The 21,666-nt window shown below is 37.8% G+C and overlaps 1 protein-coding gene across 2 annotated transcripts in view; it reads right to left on the bottom strand.

Annotated features, from left to right (window-relative positions):
• The window catches only part of TRPS1 (transcriptional repressor GATA binding 1), a 258,439-nt gene that overhangs the window by 177,112 nt on the left and 59,661 nt on the right, over nt 1-21,666 (bottom strand). For both annotated transcript variants that reach the window (XM_049632995.1, XM_049632996.1), the window contains 2 exons: nt 17,495-18,624; nt 150-753 (listed from right to left, as the gene is read on the bottom strand). In XM_049632995.1, the coding sequence (XP_049488952.1) occupies nt 150-753; nt 17,495-18,624 (1,734 nt within the window). The remainder of the gene's footprint in view (nt 1-149; nt 754-17,494; nt 18,625-21,666) is intronic.

Here is a 21,666-nt window from a genome sequence, read left to right as displayed (position 1 = left end):
CACTTCGGCCTTGTAGGTATAAATCCCCAGACTGAGACACATCATTTAGTTTTAGCCGGAAAGACTAAATGATACTAAATGTAGAGAATGTGTGTTCTCCCGGTTTTCCTTCAAGATATGTGCATTATTTAAAAATGAAACCTTCCTACCCGTAACAGGGACTGGGATTCATCCTTGGACTTGTTTTCTCCCGATGCAGGATACTGCTGGGTGAGGGGCCCGGACTTCTCTCCGCCAGCTGGCACCCCCTGCAGGAATCCCTTGGTCTCCACAGCCAGGCCATATATAGGTCGTGCCAGATGGGCAGCTTCGACATTGGGGCTATCCCTTAGAGTCTTGGTCTGCTCTTGGGTGCCGGACACAGGCGTCAGAAGCCCCAGGCTTGCCTGAGTATATGAGGGGCTGCCTCGCAGGATGTCTGCCCCTCTCCAAGTCATGTTTCGAAGGTCATCGCTTGAACTCTCGGTCCAAACTTTCTCCTTCAGCCCGTCCTTGTCTTCCACCTTCTCCCTCTTCACCACACTCTCAGAAACTGGCTCCCCCATTTTAGAGTCTGGATTGAGCAGACTGTAGACCTTGAGGTCAATTTTGGGCTCCTCCTTAATGGCGGATACGGCATGGCCGTCCTCTTCGCCGTTGGCTGTAGTGATGTCCTGTTCCTGGCAATGAACAGTGTTGAAGTGCTCCAGTAGTGACTGAGTATCAGCAGCTGTAAAACTGCACTGACGGCATTTGTAGCAGCTGTGTGCTCTCCTGGAGAAGAAAATAGTCGTTAGAAATCTAGCATTCGGAAGGGCTTTTAAGAAAAACAGTCTTTAAGCACCTGAATTTTATCTCATGTACTGTAATATGCAGAGCAAAATTCACCAGTCCCAACACCCAGAAATTGGAATGTAATTCACTGGTATTTTTGTCTTTGTTTTTTTTTTATTTTTATTTACTTTAATTTTTTAAATGTTTTATTTATTTTTGAGAGAGAGAGAGATAGAGAGAGAGAGAGCAGGTGGGGGAAGGGTAGAGAGAGAGGGAGCCAGAGGATCCAAAGCTGGCTCCATGCTGACAGCAGTGAGCCTGATGGGGCTCAAACTCAGGAACCTCGAGATCATGACCTGAGCTAAAGTCAGACGCTCAACCAACTGAGCCACCAAGCCACCCCTGTCTTTTGTTGTTGTTGTTTAGTATTTATTTATTTTGAGAAAGAGAGAAAAAGGGAGAGCGCCTAGCCCCACAGGGTTCCATTTCACAAACCATGAGATGACTGGAACAGAAATCAAGAGTCAGCCACTTGCGGAGCCTAGGTGGCCCAGTTAGTCAAGCATACAACTTCAGCTCAGGTGATGGGCATAGGTCATGATCTCATGGTTCATGGGTTCGAGCCCCACATCAGGCTCTGTGCTGACAACTCGGAGCCTGGAGCCTGTTTCAGATTCTATGTCTCTCTCTCTCTCTCTCTCTCTCTCTCTCAGCCCCTCCTGTGTGCTCTCTCTCTCTCTCTCTAAAAATAAACATACATTAAAAAAAAAAAAGTAGGACGCTTAACCAACTGAGCCACTTAGGTGCCCCTCACTGGCTTTTTTGATTCTATATAAAGAATGTGACATTCCCTTTTGTTAACAATTATAAGTATACACACAGGTACACACTGATGTGTACATGCTCTAGCCAATTCACATTGAAACTGGTTGCTTTGTTTTATTATTGAAGGACTTGCTTTGTCATTTTACTGTAGTTGGATAATTATCAATTCTACATTTTTAACAGATACTTATATATTTTTACACTGATTTCATCAATGGACTTTTCACTTTCTATTTATTTAAACTAAACTGATGTGTTTTCATATAAGTACATCTATATATGCATCTCTAATGTTAAGTGCTTTATACAGCTTTTATGTGTATTACATTCTACCTGATTACAATGTTCTTTTCTTTCATAAAATTTAAATCAATTTAGACAATGAAATATGGATGACTGAGCTACATAATCTACTAAATAAGATGTATTAGAAGCTCTAGATTTTTTTTTCAACGTTTTTTATTTATTTTTGGGACAGAGAGAGACAGAGCATGAACGGGGGAGGGGCAGAGAGAGAGGGAGACACAGAATCGGAAACAGGCTCCAGGCTCCGAGCCATCAGCACAGAGCCCGACGCGGGGCTCGAACTCACAGACCGCGAGATCATGACCTGGCTGAAGTCGGACGCTTAACCGACTGCGCCACCCAGGCGCCCCGAAGCTCTAGATTTTTTAAAACAAATTCTATGTATCTGTAAGGACTTAGGAACGTTCAACACATTGAGTGTCTTCTAGATGCCATGCAGCATGATAGATGCTGTATGGGTATATTCATTAAAGGAGAATGTGTAAATGTGTGTTTGTGTGTGTGTTTTCTTTCTAAAGGGCATAAAACAAAAGAACTTATTGTTGAATTTCATAGCATCCTCTGCAACTAAAGATGGAACACTGTCATATTAAGACAACTGTGTGATTAACAAAGAACAGAGGCCCTGTACCCAAAAAGGCATACTGGAAAGGTACACAAATGACTTGGATAAGGCACACTTTTTTAACTATAAAAACTTTGTGTGCCTCTTTAAACCCCATGAGAGACACTTGCTACTTCACTGATATCATGTATTGACAACTTAAACTAGCAAAGTAAGTTTTGAGAGCTATTACTTAAAGCTACTGAAAAATATGTACTTGTCTATAAGACCTATAGATAATCATCACAAAGTACTTTGCCAGGCACTGGGTACACACTGGTGTATAGAAGACACATAGTCTTTGTTTACTTGGTGTTTAGAGTCTAGCCGGGAAGGATGGCCTTCCCCTTAGACTATAAATACATATAAAGAATAATACGTTCTAAGAATGAAAGCGATAGGATGGTAATGGGATTGATGGGCTGCATAGGGTAGTCTGGAAGAGAAAACCAAAGGATGAAAAGGAGCCATTCTTGTTGCAGAAAGAGGAAGGACAGAAGCACATCCTAGCAAGTACAAAATACTGAAATGAGGCCACTGCTGCTTTAGAGGAATAAGTAACAGAAAGTATGTCACTCAACAAGCTGGAGGGGTCATCTAGAGATCTGAAGACCATGGTAAGGAGGCAGATATCTTCAGAGGCTAAAGGAAGCAATTGCAAGGTTATAAACACAGAAGTAGCATGGTTAAATGTATGTTTAAGTCACTTTGGGACCTTAACAGTTTCTCATTCCCTTATGAGGCCTGTCTGATGGATGAAAATCCAAAAGAATGTTCATATTTTATGGAAGCAAAATTCAGAGGTATTATAACATGTAACGAAATGTCACCCAGTATTTGTTGAGAGTACTTAATGCAATACAAAATGATCTTCTTATTGAAAACTTACATTTGTTGAATAAATATGGATATTTAATTTCCAATTTTTACAGAAGATTGTTTTCTATCTTTTCTACTATTTTTATTCATTGTTTAAGTAGTAAAAATAAAATAAAAGGAACTACAACAAAGGTAAATAATTCCATGATGGAACTGACCATTAAAAATACAATATTAAAATTAATTTTCTCAAGTGAAAGAAGCCTAACCCTTAAGGAGAAGATGTCTGTGACCAGGAGGAAGAATCTTGCCCCTGAGATCAAGGCCAGAAGAACCCCATATCAGGATTAAGATCACAAAGGACAAAAGACAAGACTCAAAATCTAGGACTGGGAACCTATGGAAAGTTTAAGTAAAGAACTTTCCTACCAAAACTATATTCAAGTATGACCAATACTTGATAAAATTCAGATAAACTTGATAAAATTTTACCAAAAAATTGTTACGTTTACCAGGCTCAATCATACAAAGAAAAATGGATGTATCAGAATGGTTAAAGGTCAAAACATACCCAGGAAATACTCTACTGAAGATATACCACATAATCTACTAAGTCATGAAAAACAAACTTCAGGACGCACGTTCGCAAGCTCTGATCAACCTTCATTTCTAGACAGTTCTAATGAGTTAGCCACCCATTACATCAGTAAGTTTATGGTTTCCTTCATGTGGTGGGGTCTCTGCTTGAAATCTGTGAAGGGATCCCTTCCTAAAAATTAAGACTATAAATTGCCACAACTACGTCTACCAAACCTGGTGTTTTATACAAAACAAAGTACAAAAAGTATTAAAAAAATTCCAAAGTAAAAAAATTCTAAAGAACTATGGTAATGTTATTTCAAGAAATAAAGACAATTAATTCTAGAGCAACAGGAAGGAGAAAGTACCAACACACAATAGAAGAAATACAACTTCCTAGAGCACCATGCAACAAAATACTTTAAAATATTTTAAAACAAAATACTTATTGGAGAAGCAATTAGTCCACGTAAGAGTATACAGACTCTAGAATCTGAATGCATGAGTTTCAATCTTGGCTCTGTATTTTACTCTATGTGTAACGTTAGATAATTTACTAAATTTGCCCCGATGTCTTCATTTGCGAAATGAAAATAATAGTGGCTCTTCATATGGTTCTCAGGAATATTAAGTAAATAACACCCATAGTAGGTAAGTAAATAAGAGTTAACTAGTATAAATCCTAAAATTAAATAAAGCCCCTCTCTTCTGTGTGAATCTGCATTCTTTACTTTTGTGCAAAGGAGTTTAAACTTACAAACTAGCATTTTGGTATCATCCTTTTCCACTCCCCTATATACCTTAACCGTGACAAACATCATTCTTAAAACCAAGCTAATTTCCTAGAGGAGCCTTTGCTTTAAGACACTGACAGGTGGAATATATTCTATGCCTTTTCTGCTTCACCTGGTGGCGTTCACAGGCCTGAAAGAATGAGGAGTTTAGTAGTCTGCTTAATTGTCAAGCTGCACCCTCTTTTCATTAATAGACCCAGAATCTTAAGACTCTGAATAACAAAGATAGAAAGAATATTACCCGTGTTTTATTAAAGTCTTAGGAGGTAGAGATGCCTTGAATGGATTCATTAAGGTGGTTGAGAATCATAATATATCTCAGTAATTAAGATTATGTGTTTTCAATATCTACTTATTCTGCAATCTAGAAATGTCCTTCAGTCATACTGTTCCTCCACCAAATAAAGACAGTACATCCAACCCTTACCCAATATTTGACGGGTATGTCCTCTTAAATATACCCAGGCCCTGGGGTCCCTGCCCAGGCAATGAATTTATCACAAAGTATCATCCTCAGAGAGGGTGTCTGGGGCTTCTAGGTTTTCTGATTCCAAGTTCCTGTCCCCAAAGGACAACTCCCTCAGTCCTTGCAGGTCTCAGCAGAGCTATTCTGAACTGCCCCACAGAGGAGCTCTTGATCTGACTGTTCTGGGCAAAACCTTCCTTGAGGCAGGTGCTGGAGGCTGTCAGGTAAAAGTAAAAACCAAAAACAGAAACAATAAAACACACACACACACACACACACACACACACCCCAAAACAAAAACAAAGAAAACCAGAAACTGCAGAGATAAGGTATCAGTGAGAACCAGGTTTTATGGTGAAAATGCACTAGAAAAGGAAGGATATTAAAATAAAGTTGTGATAACAAGATGAACTCACACACCTTATCTCCTGAAAAGTTCAAAGCACTCACACATAGCTGATCTCACATTCCATTGAAGTATAAAGCCCATTTTACAGGTAACTGAACAGGGGAAACAGTAACCTGAACATTTTTGTTTACATCAAGTCAGGAACACAGGGCCTCTCCTTTCCAGGCCAATGTTCTATTTTTCTACCCTTAGCTGCCTAAATTTTTAACTTTACACAGAAATAAATGAAATTATTGGTAATATGGAAAATGGAAATATGAGAGGAAGGGACCCTGGTAATCTGACAGCAGAAGACTACACCAATGGTTTACAAAACAGGCCGTGCAGAGCACTGCATTAAGGAGTTTCTTACCAGCATAGTATGCAAGGCACCTCCCCTTGCCCCACTCAATCAGGATTTCCTGGACATAACCTGAGAATCTGAATTTTGAACAAGGTCCCCAGGGGACACCAATACAGGGACTGGTATCTAAGAGCTACATTAACAGATACATCGTGGTTCTCAACAAATTAATGACAAGGCATCCCCAAACCCCTAACTTTAATGAAACACAGGTAATGTCCTTAAGATTCTGGGTGTAACAACTATTAATGAAAAGAGAGCAAAGTTTGACAATTTGACTTACTGCTTAAGTAAACTGCTAAACAGGCTCAATCTCTCAGGCCATTGAACACAACTAGGTGAAGCAGAAAAGGCGATTTGCTTCACAGTACTCTAGAGACCTGAAGGAGACTTCTTTCTCCCTGTACTATCAGTCTTAAATATAAGATAGAAAATAGTTTTAAAAGACAACATGGCTCTACTTTCAAAAGCTTAGAGAAATATAAACTTTTTAATAACCTACACTAACCTCTAGATCAGTGTTTCTTAAGCTCTAGCATGCCTAGGAATCACCTGGGAACTTGTGGAAATCCAGATTCTGATTCTGAAGTCTGGGATGGTATCCAATATTCTGTCTGTATTTCTTATAAAATCCCAAATGATTCTGATGCTGTTAGTCCCCAGACCACATCTTCAACAGCAACAGGGGCACCTGGGTGGCTCAGTCGGTTGAGCATCCTACTTTGGCTCAGGTCATGATCTCATGGTTTGTGGGTTCGAGCCTCACACTGGGCTCTGTGCTGACAGCTCAGAGCCTGGAGCCTGCTTCAGATTCTGTGTCTCCCTCTCTCTCTGCCTTCTCCTGCTCACTCTCTCTCTCAAAAGTAAACAAAACATTAAAAAAACACAAAAGTCACAAAGTCATGATCAGAAATAACTTCAAGATGGGTATTAGTTTGGAATAAAGTCTCAACACTTGGCAGAACATTTTCAAATGAATTCTACATAATTAGCAACATCATCTTCCATCGTAAAGCACATACAATATACTACCCACCTCTGAGAGTCAACAGTAACAGCTTTGGAAGTTAAAACTACAAATATAACATTGTCAAGCATAATTCCCAAACAGTAATTTTTCTTTTTTCTTTTTATTTCATTGTTTGGGGATCATCTTTCACTATTTTTAGTGTGAGGTCATTTATATACATTATCTCTCAACATATTCTCATCCCTTCTTCATAGGATGAGAATATGAAGCACAGGGGCACCTGCATGGCTAGTCAGTTAAATGTCTGAATCTTGATTTCAGTTCAGGTCATGATCTCACGACTCATGAGACTGAGCCCCTCATTGGGCTCTGTGTTGTCAGCTTGGGATCCCTGCTTGGCATTCTCTCTCTCCCTCTCTTTCTGCCCCTCCCCTGCTTGCACACCTTCTCTTTCTCTCAAAATAAATAAATGAACTTTGAAAAATTAACAAAAAAAAGAATCTGAAGCACAGACAAGACAATTCACATAGAATAACATGGAGACGTGACACAGTATTTAGCTCTTGTCCGTGGGTACTCTTTCATGCATGCTGTTTGGTAGTTGATGCAATGTTACTAGCTTATTCAGGAATTAGTTCCTGAAAGATGTGCACATATTCTCTGACATGTGTCATTCTCTCAATAATAGCTGAAAAGACCTTCAACATAATGCCCATAATGCCATGTCCACTAAAAATAAAAACAGATGATTTAACTCGTACTAGAAGAAACATTACTGAAGAATAAACGTTTAGTCACTATGAAGATACATGAGTTTGGACTCGCCTCTAACCTACAAAATGGATTAATCTTATCAACATTAATATGAAAACCTCAAACAAGTTCAAGGAATCTTCCTTGCATTTCCCAAGATCCACGTTCTCATCCATGAAGACTTCCCTAATGACTAAACCCAAGTAAATCCAGCATCGTCTGATCTACTCTTAATCTCTGTTTTCTTCTGAGGACTTTTTCCACATTGCCTTTTATTAAAATCTTGTGGATGTCTTACTTTACAGTTATATTGTAAGTGCCTTAAGGTCAAGATCAAAGTTCACACATCTCTGTATCCACCCCCACCCAGAACATCCAAGAGTAAATCCATACTTTAACAAAAGGAATGAACCACTACCACTCTGTGGATGTTCAGGATGCTGGATTCACTAGGTAGAATCATAAAGCAGCAGAGAAACATTGAAAGTGCATGGGTATTTCATAGATGGTATATTCCGAATGGCGTTTTGGAATAAATTCATTATTTAAGAACTCCTAGAACTTCTGGCTACATTAAGCCACACGAACTGAAAAGACAATACAAATATATGCCCGGCATTAATTTGAATTCTATATTCTCCTGCCAAATGGATAGCAAACACTCTCCTCATGCTACCTAAGGAAAAAAGATGCCATTTTGTAGATCTCCCTAGCACAGGGCTGCTAGATAAAACACGCCATGGCAACTTGAATGTCAGTGCAAACAATGAAATACCTTAGTGTAAGTATGCCCCATGCAATATTTGGGATATACTTACACAAAATCTCAGTATGTCTCATGAAATATTTTAGACAGTGAGGACATGAATCAAAGAAATGTATTAAAAAAGCAAAAGCATCCCCGCCTCCAGAGAAAACTACTAGCTGCCTAACCAAAGACCAAATTGGACTTAATTCAAACAACAACATTTCTGTGAGAAAAGATGTTTTATTCCTTACCCTACTTAACAGAATTTTCTTATGCTATAAAAATGCATTCATTTCAGATCCATTCATATTTCAGTGGCCTTAGTAGTAGTGTTTCATTCATCAGAAGTTAAATATATTATTTTCAAAATTCATAAAGGGCTGAAATTTTCTAGATTTTAGAAGAAGATCAGCTAAAAGATGTAACTCTTTTTTTTTTCTTTAGATAGAGCAAGAGTGAGTGTGCAAGTGGGAGGAGGGGCAGAAGGGGAGAGAGAGAATCTTACGCAGGATCCACACTGGGAGTGGAGCCTGATCGGGGCTCAATCCCACGACCCTGGGATCACAACCTGAGTGAGCTGAAATCAAGATTCGGACACTCAATTGACAGTCACCCAGGTGTCTCAAGATGCTACTCTTTTATTACGCTATCCTGATAATACTTCTGTATTTCTATTTTCATAATAAACCAGCCTACGGTATCTGTGAAGTCAGCTAGGAGCAATGCCTTTTCTCCTCTAAATGTAAACTTCCAGATACTTCTGCCAGTATTTGAAAAGCTCTCCTCTACCAAATAACTGTATTTCTTAGCCACAGTTTTTCTTCAATGACTAAACAGAGCATTGAAGCAAATGAATAAATCATAAATACTCATCAATTAGACTTCAAAAGGTATTTTTTGGTAATTACAGAATCTAACACCTACAGACAAGTTACCACAGAAGAAGTAAGTGAAGGTGATTTAATTTAAATATAGATCAATAGATCTGATATCTAATAAAGTTAGCCATTTTTGTAATACAACTTTTGCTGGTACAAAGGCCTCTAACATAGGATACTGGAGATTAATGACACTGGAGAATGAGGGAGTGGAAAGCAGGTGAAGAGAGCATCTGAGAGACAAAGACCAGGAAAAAAAAAAAAAAAGGAATTACAGGTGAATAACCAGATCAATCAAATTTTGGAGGCTGGAAGTGTAATAATATTCAGCTTTAGTGAAGTGCAAAGGAATGGTCTACAAAACATAAGATAAACTGAACTTTGTGTAAGATTCCACTCAACCCACTCATATTTTTAAAGCTGAAATAATCTGATTAGTATTTACTCATTTGTAGTAACTGGTTTTTTTTTTAAGGGGGTCTCAGTGATTTCATTTAACTCATGTCCTATCTGAAAAACTTCAAGTTATGATTCACTTAACTCACTTCCAAAAAGAAGATATCCCCTACCCAAATATTCAAAATAGGAAGACAAACCTCTCCATAAAATAGAACATGAATAAGAAATGGGAAATGATTTCCATAAACTAACATGAACTAGAAATTATAGCTAAAATTTATTTTATTCCAAGAATTGATCATCATTCTTGTGCAAAAAGTCTTCAGAACCATGAAATATGAAATTCCAATAATGTATACAAACAAAGGTTGTGCCATTTGTGGGTTATTTTCTTGAAGGATATAATATCCTGGGTAATGTTTTGTCTCACAATGGGAATTTTCAGCTTGAACTATTAGGTCCATTTCAAGGTATTACAGGAACTGATTTATTAGGTATTGTTTAAAAGAACATGTCACATAAATATACACAAATCTAAATGTAACCATCATGGCCCTCACCCTTTGAGAAACTCTGTCCTAATGCACTGTATACTTGGCTTTTTCAGATGTGTTGATAATTAAGTGCTTATCATAAAATTTATCCTTCACTATGCTCTTCTCTGAGCTCTTTTAAGGTAGAAATTGAGCAGTAGCTACATTAATTTAAGCAATTATGGTATCCAGTGTTATTTCCTTCAGCCCAGGTTATATATTTTATGTCTAAAAGATTCAAACACTGTTTGAAATTTTTTAAATGGATTCATAAATCTCCAATTGGACAGATGCTTATCATCACATGCACTACCAAAAAGGATATCAATTTTCACACATTGTAGATAACAAGCAGGTAGACAATGATATTATTAATGCTTTTTAAGTAGTTATTTAATCATAAGGGGAACTGGGCATTCACTCAAATATTTATTGGACTTGCGTATTGATGAAAATTGGTATTTCACTTTATTTAAAAATTTTATGTAATGTTAGTCATACACACATTCTACCTATATATGTGCTTACATAAATACATATACACATTCATATTTAATAATGAATGTTATAAAAACATTTATTTCTGTTATAAAAATACAAGTTAGAACATAATCATAGAATCATAGGATATGATTTTATATAGGTAAATATATTCAATATGCCCTCTGTGTGTGTGGGCATATATACATATACAGAGAAATACAGAGAGATCTGTGTGTGTGTGTGTGTGTGTGTGTGTGTGTGTGTGCATGTATACACATAGAGATGATATAGAAGAAATTATATTTGTGGTATAGTTCCATATATGTACATGAACGTATATGAATATACATGGTATATATGTGAATATACACATAAACATATATATAATGAATATATGTATATGGTTTTGTTTTGCTAGTTTTTGAACTTACATAAAATAGTATCCAGCTACAAATAGTCTTCAATTTGTTTGATTCAGGCAAAATTATGCTTATAAGATTCATATGTCCTGCTCAACTGCCATTTATTCAAATTCACTACTGTGTAACATTCCACTGTATAAAAATCTACAAATTCTTTAATAATATTTAAAAGGTATTATTATCAGTTGGTATTTTTTTCCTGTTCTTGTTTCTGATTTTTGTTTTGGTTGTTCTGCTCTTTGAAAAAATACTACTGTGAACATTTCTGCACAGGTTTCCTACTGTACTGATGAAAGAAATTATCTAAGGAGTAAAATAATGCTTCCACTGGGAACGTGAGCATCTGATATTGCCAGAATTTGTCAAATTCACTTTATGCAGTCATATGTACCGACCATTTTACCCTTTGCAATTTTTTAAAGTTTATTTATCTTGAGAGAGAGCCAGAGTGCACACAAGCAGGGGAGGGGCAGAGAGAAGAAGGAAGGAGAGACAGAATCCCAAGCAGGTTCCGTGCCATGAGCACCCAGTTCAATCTCATGTGGGGCTCAAACTCAGGTACTGTGACCTAAGCTGAGATCAAGAGTCCGATGTTTAACCAACCGTGTCACCCAGCCACCCCACCCTTTATAATTTTTTTAACACCCATGTTTTCTGAGATAAAGTGACCTAATTGTTTCTCTTGTTACTATTTGCCTTGTGTAACTTCATTTATTCTTACCTTTTTGTTACTGAGACCCGACTTAATTATACTGAGTCAAAGGATATGTTCTGTGTGATATGTTTTTCTGAAATCTGATTTCTTTTTAGCTTAATGTTTGTCCATTTTTCTAAGTATGTTAAATCTGCTGGAAAGGCATGTGAATCCTCTAAATAGTTGGATGCACAATTGATATATTTTAATTAAAACAAGTTTGTTAATTTGCTGCTCTAATCTTTTATATTTTGAAGATTTTTTTCATTCAACCTCTAATAAGAAAGGTTTCTTAAAATCTATCACTGTGATTGTGGTTTGTCATATTTTCCTTGTAGTTGTTGATCAATTTTTGTTTTACATATAGATTTATTTATAGTTTATATATTTAGAATTGTTCTATCTCCCTCAAGACATGAACATCTTATCCTTATGTATTGACTTATCCTTCCTATGCTTTTTATCTTAAAATTGTCTTAAAATTGTCAGGCAATTTATCTAAATTGTCTGAGATTAATAAAGGTATCTCCATATTCCTTTGGTTTATATTGCTTATAACTCCATTTATTTTTTTTGTTACAAACTCTCCATAGCCTTGTATTTTGAGTGTATATCTTATAAAAAGCTTATATATAGTTGAATTTTCTTTTTTTTAAGTTTATTTATTTTGTGAGAGAGAGAGAGAGAAAGAGAGAGCAAGTGGGGGAAGGGCAGAGGGAGAAGGGAAAGAGAGAATCCCAAGCAGGCTGCACACTCAGTGCAGAGCCCATTGCAGGGCTCAATCCCACAAGTGTGAGATCCTGACCTGAACCAAAATCAGGAGTCGGATGCTTAACCAACTGAGGCAGCCACCCATGCACCCCTTGAATTTTCTTTTTCAGTAAGTCTGACAATACCTTTTAAGTGGAAAGTTTAATCTACACAGGTTCATTAAGGTTTTGATAGCTGGTCTTTTCTTTTTTTTACCATCTTACTTTTAGAATTCTGTTTATCCACTTAAATATTCATCTATTTATGCATTTTTACCTTGTATCCTGTCTTGCCATTTTTTAGAAAACAGATGGAATATTATTTTGTTGTGCCATTCTCTATAGCTTCAGAAGTTATGTATCCGTTTCCTATTCCTTCATTAGTTAACTTTAAAAGTTTCCAAGTATGCACAGCAAAGTCCTAACTCAACTAACTCCAGACAATTCAAGGGCCGTAAAGCACCTTACTTCTGATCATACCCCCTACAAATGTTCATACTGTGTTGCCCAACACCTTAGTCTATTTCTTTTTAACTGCATAGATAAGGCAGGCTATGACTGATTTATCCACAGTCCCCTGGTCTTTGCCTATGTGGAAATATTTTGCTTTTTCTTCAAAGGTTGTTTTCACAGGTAGACAATACTAAGTCGACCATTTTTTTTGTGCTTTTTCCTTCAAAACTTTGAATAGACTTTCTCCCTCTTCTGGTTTCCATTGTTGTTGATGAAGTCTGCTAGAGTAACCTAATTGTCTTTTCTAAGGAGTTGATATGTAGTTTCCCTCTGGAGGCTCTAAGAAGACCTCTGTAGCATTTTAATTATTACCACAATGTGTCTATGACTGAATTTATTTGGTTATGTCCCTGTTTCAGTAGACGCTATGTTTTTTTTGTATCTGTGTGCTTATGTCTTTCATCTTTCAATTCGAGAAAATCTGCCATTATCTCCTCAAATACTACTTGCCTACCTTCCATTCTATATATTCTTTCCTCCTGGAACTCTAATTAGATGCAGGTTAAAACAGCTTATTGTGTTTTTAAAACCCACTATCTACTTTTGATACTTTCCATCCCTATCCACTCTTTTAAATATTCTGGCTAATGTCTTCAGATTTAACTTGCAATGAACTCATTTGCCTTCTATCACTTGCAAATCTGTTACTGAACCTGTCTACATTTTGAGTTTCAATAATTATATTTTCAATTCAAAAAATGCTGTTTGATTCTTTTTTGAGTATTTCTAGTCATTTATAGTCTCATGTAGTTTGATTTGTAAATCTGATTTTCATTATTTAAACACTACTTTTCTATAACTGAAAAACATTATATTTTTATAACTTTTTTATAACTGAAAAATTTACTGTATTTTCATAACTTACAATTTCCCCAGGTATCTAAAAAGCCATTATGACATTTCCTCCTTATTTTCCATAGAATGGTTTATATCCCTCTGCATATGGTGAGTTTTTGTAATAATGAGCTCATACAAGATAAGGTTTATCTTATGCCACAGATATCATGGAGGTGAAAATGGAGTATTTCATCTAGACAAATGTGTGCCTACTTCTGACAGAAGTCAGCGAAGGCTCTAAATGTGGAATCACTTTAGCTACCTTCAAGGTGCCAGCTTAAAGTAAAACTCAGATTCAGCAGCCTCTCTCTCTCAGTGACTCCAGGCATAGTCTCCTGACCGACTGCTATTTGCCTCAGTGCAACCTCACACTCCATGCTTGCTGTTCACTTCTCCCCAGTCTGGGTTTTGTCCAATCTTGGTGAAGGAAAGACGAGAAAAGTTTCAGAAGTTTCCCTTAATTCACAGGAGTCTAGCAAGGCATTGAAAAGTATGTTTCATCTAGTGTCATTGTTTTCTAAGGGGACAGTGCTCCTACCGACTCTGGAACAGTAAGTTATAACACTGACAATTTTGATGAGAATGGTGGTCAATTAGAGAAGGGGTATACTGTTTAATCAAGTGATAAATAATAAAAGAAATGGAGTATGAGAAACAAATTCATGGGTGGAATACAGTAAGTCAGTCAAATGTGAGCTAGGGGCACCATAAATAAATATGAAATGTTAGGAAAAAAGAACTGATCAAGTTCCAGTTGCTGACTGAATAATGTTTTCAATTCAACTGAGGTTAAACCGGGTTCTTCATGAAAATGCCCACCGAATAGAATCCACACTAAGGATTTCACTCATAGCTCTAAATCAACTCTCCTGCTTCTCAGCTGTAGTTTTTCTTATAGCTACCTGATTTCACATATTTTATAGATCATAGATTGTACTACCTTCTTACTACACTGTAAGTCTTATTTATAAAGCACTCAAAAGCCAAGAATATTCCCTAGTTATACCAGAATTATGGAGAAAGTTTCCCAACATGAATAATATGAATCAACATAAATTTAACCAGAAAAAATATTACTGTGATATGGTAAACTTGTTCTTTTATACTATCTTCAAAATACAGCATGTGGGGAAAATGCGTTGATAGAACAGATTTTCAGCACCCACAGAACTATTCCCTTTCGTATCCCTCAAGCCTCCACTGTTGTTCAACTTTCTGTAGAGTTTCTGAAAGAATAAGTCTCCACATTTCAAATATTTCTATAAGATCTCATAAACAGATCAGAGATAAACTACTCAGCAACCTAAAGGATCCGGGACCACACAAATTACATCAGGTTTTAAGAACAAGTGCAGGAGTATTTTAATGCCCTAGGAACAAATACTGCTCAGTTTTCTCATCTAATAAAGTGCTGAAAGGCTGACTGACATCCAAAATGCACAAACAATTGTTATTTGGTGTGGAGCCCTAAATCTTCAGAAGGGTTTGAGACTTTATAATAGTCTCAGATTAAACTGTAACTCACCATGGAGATCTTGGCTTATCCTTAACGACTGTGAAGTCAAAAACTCACAGGCACTTCATTTACTTAAAGATCTACTCACTGAGCACTTATTAGCCATTCTGGCACTGTGCTAAATTGTGTAGACAGAGCAGTGAACAATAAGAGACTAGTCTCTTCCTTCTAGAGCTTATTGTCCTTACTGACTACTAACTAAACTCTGAAATTATTCAGTCATATTTTTATTCATACTTTCATTTCTTGGGAGAATTTTTTTGTTTAACCAAAGCATACAGAAAGTCTGTTTTTCCAGACAGGTTTTCAAGCAATGGCCTCAGCTTCCTCAAAAAGAGCCACTAATGCAAATGATCTGGTATCCAGATGTGTATGTATGTACATGTGTGTGCATAGTGTGTGTGTGTGTGTGTGTGTGTGTGTGTGTGGTGTGTGTGTGTGGCTAATTTCCTCATGATTAAAGAAAGTCTCCTCTTTTAAACCCAGACAAGATTACCTAATTTTTACAGCACCTAACAAATGTATATGCACACTAGTAAAGCTCAGAAGGAAGCTAATGTCTGCTAGCCCAGAAATAAATTAGCATGCAGCTAACATCAGAGGAGCCAGAAACACTCACTACAAGTGTGAACACATATTTGATTGCAGGACTGTGTCTTTCCTAGGGCTGACCTTATAAATTAAACAGTGTAAATCTCAAGGAAGTGTTTTCTGAACATTTAGATTCACTGTGAACATTAGGATGCCCTTCAAATTAACATCTAACATTATTAGCCTATTGTTGGACATGAACTGCTTCATTACTGGTGACTGACAAAACACACACGCACTTAAACTAACACACGCTTTCAAAAAGAATGAGAGGAACTGTTTAGAATCCTGGGATGGGAAAAATAAAATGACTAGATTTTTGAACTAGTATACTGAGTCTACATACGGAAAAACACTTAAAAGGAGTCAATAAAGCTCTTTACTTTGATGCGTCTCTAAGCGCTATTGCAAGAAAACACCCACTGAGTGCCAAGTAACATCAGAACATGCTGTATTACCGGGATTGTGCTAAACTAATTCCTAGTCATATAACCAACTCTCAGTGTAAATGTTCCTTCTTCAAAGAGGCATTTCCTCATCTACCATATTGGGCTATGAGGTCATTCTCATCAAACACAGTGGCCTCTACTTCATCTGTCATGACACTCGTACTCAAAATGATCTGTGAACGTCTTCCCTACTAAACTGTAAGTTCCCTGTGGGCATTGACTATGTTCATCTTGTTCTCTCCTTTATCATCAATGCCTGGCACAATGCACATTTCTGGAATTAATCAGTTAAGGAATGAATACAGAAATGAAATAAAGATACATATCCTAAACCCATCTTTAGAAAACACGAAAGATGAACTGGGAAGACTAACATTTATACAGAGAATAGGGTCGAAGTGAAAAAAAAATGAACATATATCCTGTATCTCTGTTTACGAATCTGGAATAGCCAAAGTGGTTTTACCTGCTCCGAGGAGTGAGTGTACAGAAATCCAAAGTCACACCTATGACAATACGCTCACCTTCAGATTACGGTTTCTTTGCGAAACAAAGGTGTTGCTCAATGTTTTAAAGCCAGAAGGATGTCCAATCTCATTTGAAAAGAAAAATGAGCAACGTGTTCTCAAGCGGATCATTTTCCAGTTGGAGTAGAGAAGAGAACATGTTATAATGGCACCTTTCATTTGGGAGCTCCTCCATCAAAAATTGTGGGATGTGGAGTCACTTAGCAAGGACAAATAAATGGGATTGTGGTAAATGAGTAAACTCATCAGCATTACCGTCATCACTGCAATTTTTAAAACACACTCAGTAAACGGTACAAAACAGGTATGAAGCAGAAGAGTAAATGGTCTGAAACAAGTAACCAAATTAGAATCTGTGCTTACCACATCTATAAATACATAACCTGCAGTTTTATGAACGATCTTTTATGTTCGCTCGTCCTGTAACTTCCCCAAGTCACTGCAATCATTCCCAATGATTCTTGGATCAGCCCTCTGGATTCTTCCTATCATTCTGTTAATATCCTCCCCCGCCCCCGCCCTGCTATGGCTTACCTGTAGTGTCGGGAAATCTCTTCTTCCACCTGGGTAATGAAATCGCATTTGGTACATGAGTGTTCTTTGCTTTCCTTGACAGCTGGCTGCCCATCCGATCCTTGCAGATGATTGGCTTCCTGTTTGACATCTGATGCTTGGGACTCATGCACACTCTCGTAATGGAAGAGGAGCACATCTACATCAGGGGTGGAGAACGAGCACTGGTGGCACTGGTGTTTGACTCTTGAGCTTCCAGCCGCCCCAGGAGACAAGTGCAAAAGCAAGAGTGCACAGTGGGAACAATTACTTTTTCTACATGCAAATGGATAAGTAATTTCTCCAAGGTGCTTTTCTGGGCTGCAAAGGCCTCTGGGACAGAATGGACAGTGTTTAATGGTACACTTATGAATGTTATGGAGCTGCTGATAGTGACGGAGAAGCGGCCCCACTATAATTACATCGGGGCCATGGCTTTTGGAGTATCTAAAGTCGCAGAACTGACAATTGTAGCTGGTCACCATGTTATCCTCTGCTCCCTTGCTGGAGAAATCCTTCTTTTTAGCCCCACTAGAGCCCTTGTCTGCCTTGGTCATTGGTTCCCCTTCTGCACTTTTGGCTAGATCATTCTGATTAATGACAGAGCCCCTGGAAAGCTTATCATTCAGTTCTGGATTAAGGCAGCCTGACTGCGCTCCTCCGTGCTGTTTGCCGTAATGTTCTAACAGTTTAAGTGAGCTAGAGGACTCACAGCTGAAACTACAGAATTTACACCAGTAGTAACTGGTGGCCTCTGTACCATTTTGTCTCGAGGAATCGAGGGGCTTGATGGGCACCGAGTAGCCAACAGGAGTGTCATCTCCTGCCTTGACTGTGATCTTGTCCTGCCACTTTCCCAAGTCTCCAGAATCGCCAGATCGAAGTGCAGGGATGGATTTGTTAGAGTTTTTCTCTGAAGGTTTTGCACCCTCAGAGGAGGGGAGAGAAACTTTTATTTTGTTCGGGTGAGTCTGAAGAAAATGTTGTTCTAGTTCAGTTGAGGAGTTGCCCATGTAAGTGAAATTGCAGAATTTACAGCGGAAGTACTTGGTGTTTCCTTGGCAATCCGGTGTTTTCCGTCCAATGCCAATGAACGTTCCACCTGAAGTGACCTGGTATGGAAGAGATGGATGTTACTTTAAAGGTGTCATTACTTCAGTGCTCTCTGTAGGAGGGAGGAGGGGGCACTGCCAAGTATTCCACATCAAAAAATACAATAGTACTTCTGCTTATTATGAAATCACTTGAATAATCAGCGCCAAAGAAATGCACTCTTCATTTCTCAATAGCTGCTCTTTTGAGAGGCTCATTATGCTAAACATTTTTGGCCAAGGCAACAGTCAAAGATAAGTAATAAGAGTACTATAACTAATTCAATGGATTTAATATTTTTTTTAAAAAAAGCCAAGAAAACAATTTTCATGTAAGTAGGTTTTACTACTGCCTCCCTGTAACCACATGCTTGCAGAAGCATCCAAATCACAGGGGATTTCTTTTCCTGAAGTTAAGGGCTGCTGTCAAAACCGGAGGCAGTTGCTTAGAGATTGCTCAATGCAGATGTTCTCCAAGGAAATCCTTGTTCAGTTCCTATAGCGATGAGGCTTTGGGCAAAGACGAAGCCTCCCTTTTGGGTAAAATGAAGGTGCTAACATGACCACACAAAATGGCTGGTAATTAAAAGCCCAAGCAGGCACTATTAGACTAAAAATGAAGTTAAGGCAGTGGACTTGAAGTCTTAGTGAAGAAGGTCTAATGTAAAGAGTTTAAAATGTTTCCCAATCTAGGATAAAGGAAAAGTAGAAAATCTTCCAGGGCCTCATTTGATCAAAGCTCAGTCCCACTGGATCAAGGCTCTGTCTCAGTGGGTCAAGGGGATGTTCAAAGGCCAAAACAAAATAATCCCACTATAGAAATGATCACAGCTCTTCTTCCTATCTCAAGTTGTAAAACTTACAGCATTAGGGCAATGAAGGCATTCAAAGGCCACTATATATAAAGTCCTTCCTCAGTGGGCACTGCAACAGGCAGCTTAAGCAAGCGCCACCACTGAGCAGACAAAACTCCTGGTTTAAAACAGAGTTTTTGATAGAAATCCTCCAAAAAGGAAGAGATCTCCTCTTCTGACTATCGGAGAATTTCTGAATTTTTCTAGCTACCAGATGTAACAGATTAAGCACGTGACATAATCATGTTCTGCCTTCTTCACCAGCTGCTCAAAAATGACATGTGCGATCACTGCTCATATCCAAATCACTCTAGGAGAAAGGTCTCAAGCATCTCAAAATCATTTAAGAGCTTCTACTTAATATGCAAATAACATTCCCTTAGCACATTGAGAGACACGCTTATACCTCTACTGTACAGGACGCAGACCGTAGTCCATGCTTCGACTTAAAGACAGGTTGTGAGCTTGATCAAATTACCTTGTCCGGCCAAGAGCTGGCTTATCTGGGGCAACCTCCACTTTATTTCCAGTATTAGAGTTCTAGGAAGTGTGCATGAACACAGAAACAGCTCAACCCTTACTATACATTAAGATAATAATTTACAAACATCTCTCACAGCCTGTAACCCAAGGATGACAATGTATCACTTTTGGTGATGTCCACATCCCCCATGGCAAGCACACAGACTTCAGTCTGTCAACAATAGCAGATCATCATCTGACCAGAGGGAAGAATGGGGCACCCTCCCAGCCAGCAGCCTGGCAATCAGCAGTGCGAGAGATGTCAAAGCCAGACCACAGGAGGATACAGTCTATTCGCCTTTCTAACCTAGCACTTCAGGGACCAGAACAACTAAAATATGCCCTGAGATGTAACGATACTACAAAATCCCTCCATCTATAACCCAGTTCACTGGAGGTGAGGAGAAACCTTAATTTCAGAAACAAAGCATTTAAATGTGATTCCATCAACTCTGGTACTTTGTGCAGGAAATTCAACTTGAATCAAAGGGGGCAAATTGAGAAGTATGCCATTCTCCTCTAATGCGAGTGAAAAAGCCAGTATGCAAAAATTTTCTTGGTTTAGTTACCAGCTTTTAGTTTCAAAGTTGTCGATCTTCCTGATATAAAGTATCTGTAATTTCTGCTTGTAGAAAGGGATTCCTGAGAAATCATGACACATTATCACTATTTCTTTGATTTTGCAATCTTCAAGTCTCATATGCCACGTCTACACTGGAAGGGCTGAACTTCTATAAAGTCCTAAGAAATCCCGAAACATAGGAATCTGAAGTGCATCAAAATTATTATTAAGCATCACAACAACATCCCTTCCAGTATTTGACAACTTTAAAAGTCAGAAAATCCAGGCTAAAAATGACTACTATCAGGTGCATAGACCATGAAAGAAAGGCCATTCAGTAAACAAACAAAACCAAAACTGCCAGTAAAGCATTCTGGCTTAGGACTAATTAACTTGCTATGCAAACCACATTAAATCTTTTAAGTTGGTGGCATTTGTGTGTCTACAAGTTGTGTTTTTTTACCCAGGGAAAACCAGCCAGCTCCATTATTTAAGATTATTATGTAAGATACTCTTTTGGGGCACCCAGGTGGCTCAGTCGGTTGAGGTCACCATCTCACACTTCGAGGGCTCAAGCCCTGAGTCAGGCTCTATACTGACAGCACGGAGCCTGGAGCCTGTTTTGGATTCTGTGTCTCCTTCTCTCTCTGCCCCTCCTCTACTCTCTCTCTCTCTCAAAAATAAATAAACATTAAAAAATTTTTTAAGGATCATTATGTAAGATACTCTTTTACAAACCACCCAAGCAGGCAAACAAAAACACAAGGATCTCATTTAACGATAAAAACAATAATAATGACACTGACATAGGTTATCTATTTGCCTTCTTGGTAAATAGCCACTAAATCATATTAGTTTTTATATTACTTAAAGCTAATATAACATTAGAATTAAATATTTTATATAATATAAAAGCTAACTTTGGGAAACATTGTTACTTAGTGTTCTATTCCTCTTCTCTTTCAAAAAGACCTGAAGGCTACACTTGTGGACATTTTTATACTTTCTTTGTAAGAGATGTACATTTAAGTCATGGTCAAATAAACTGATTCATATCATTTAAATGCCATTCTAAAATAAAACATAATTTATTATTTTAGGAGACCTTACCTAAGACTACTGACC

Source organism: Panthera uncia, chromosome F2 (assembly GCF_023721935.1).
Source record: "Panthera uncia isolate 11264 chromosome F2, Puncia_PCG_1.0, whole genome shotgun sequence".
NCBI lineage: Eukaryota > Metazoa > Chordata > Mammalia > Carnivora > Felidae > Panthera > Panthera uncia.
The sequence above is the reverse complement of the archived record's forward strand: the minus strand, read 5'-3'. Positions and strand labels throughout refer to the sequence as shown.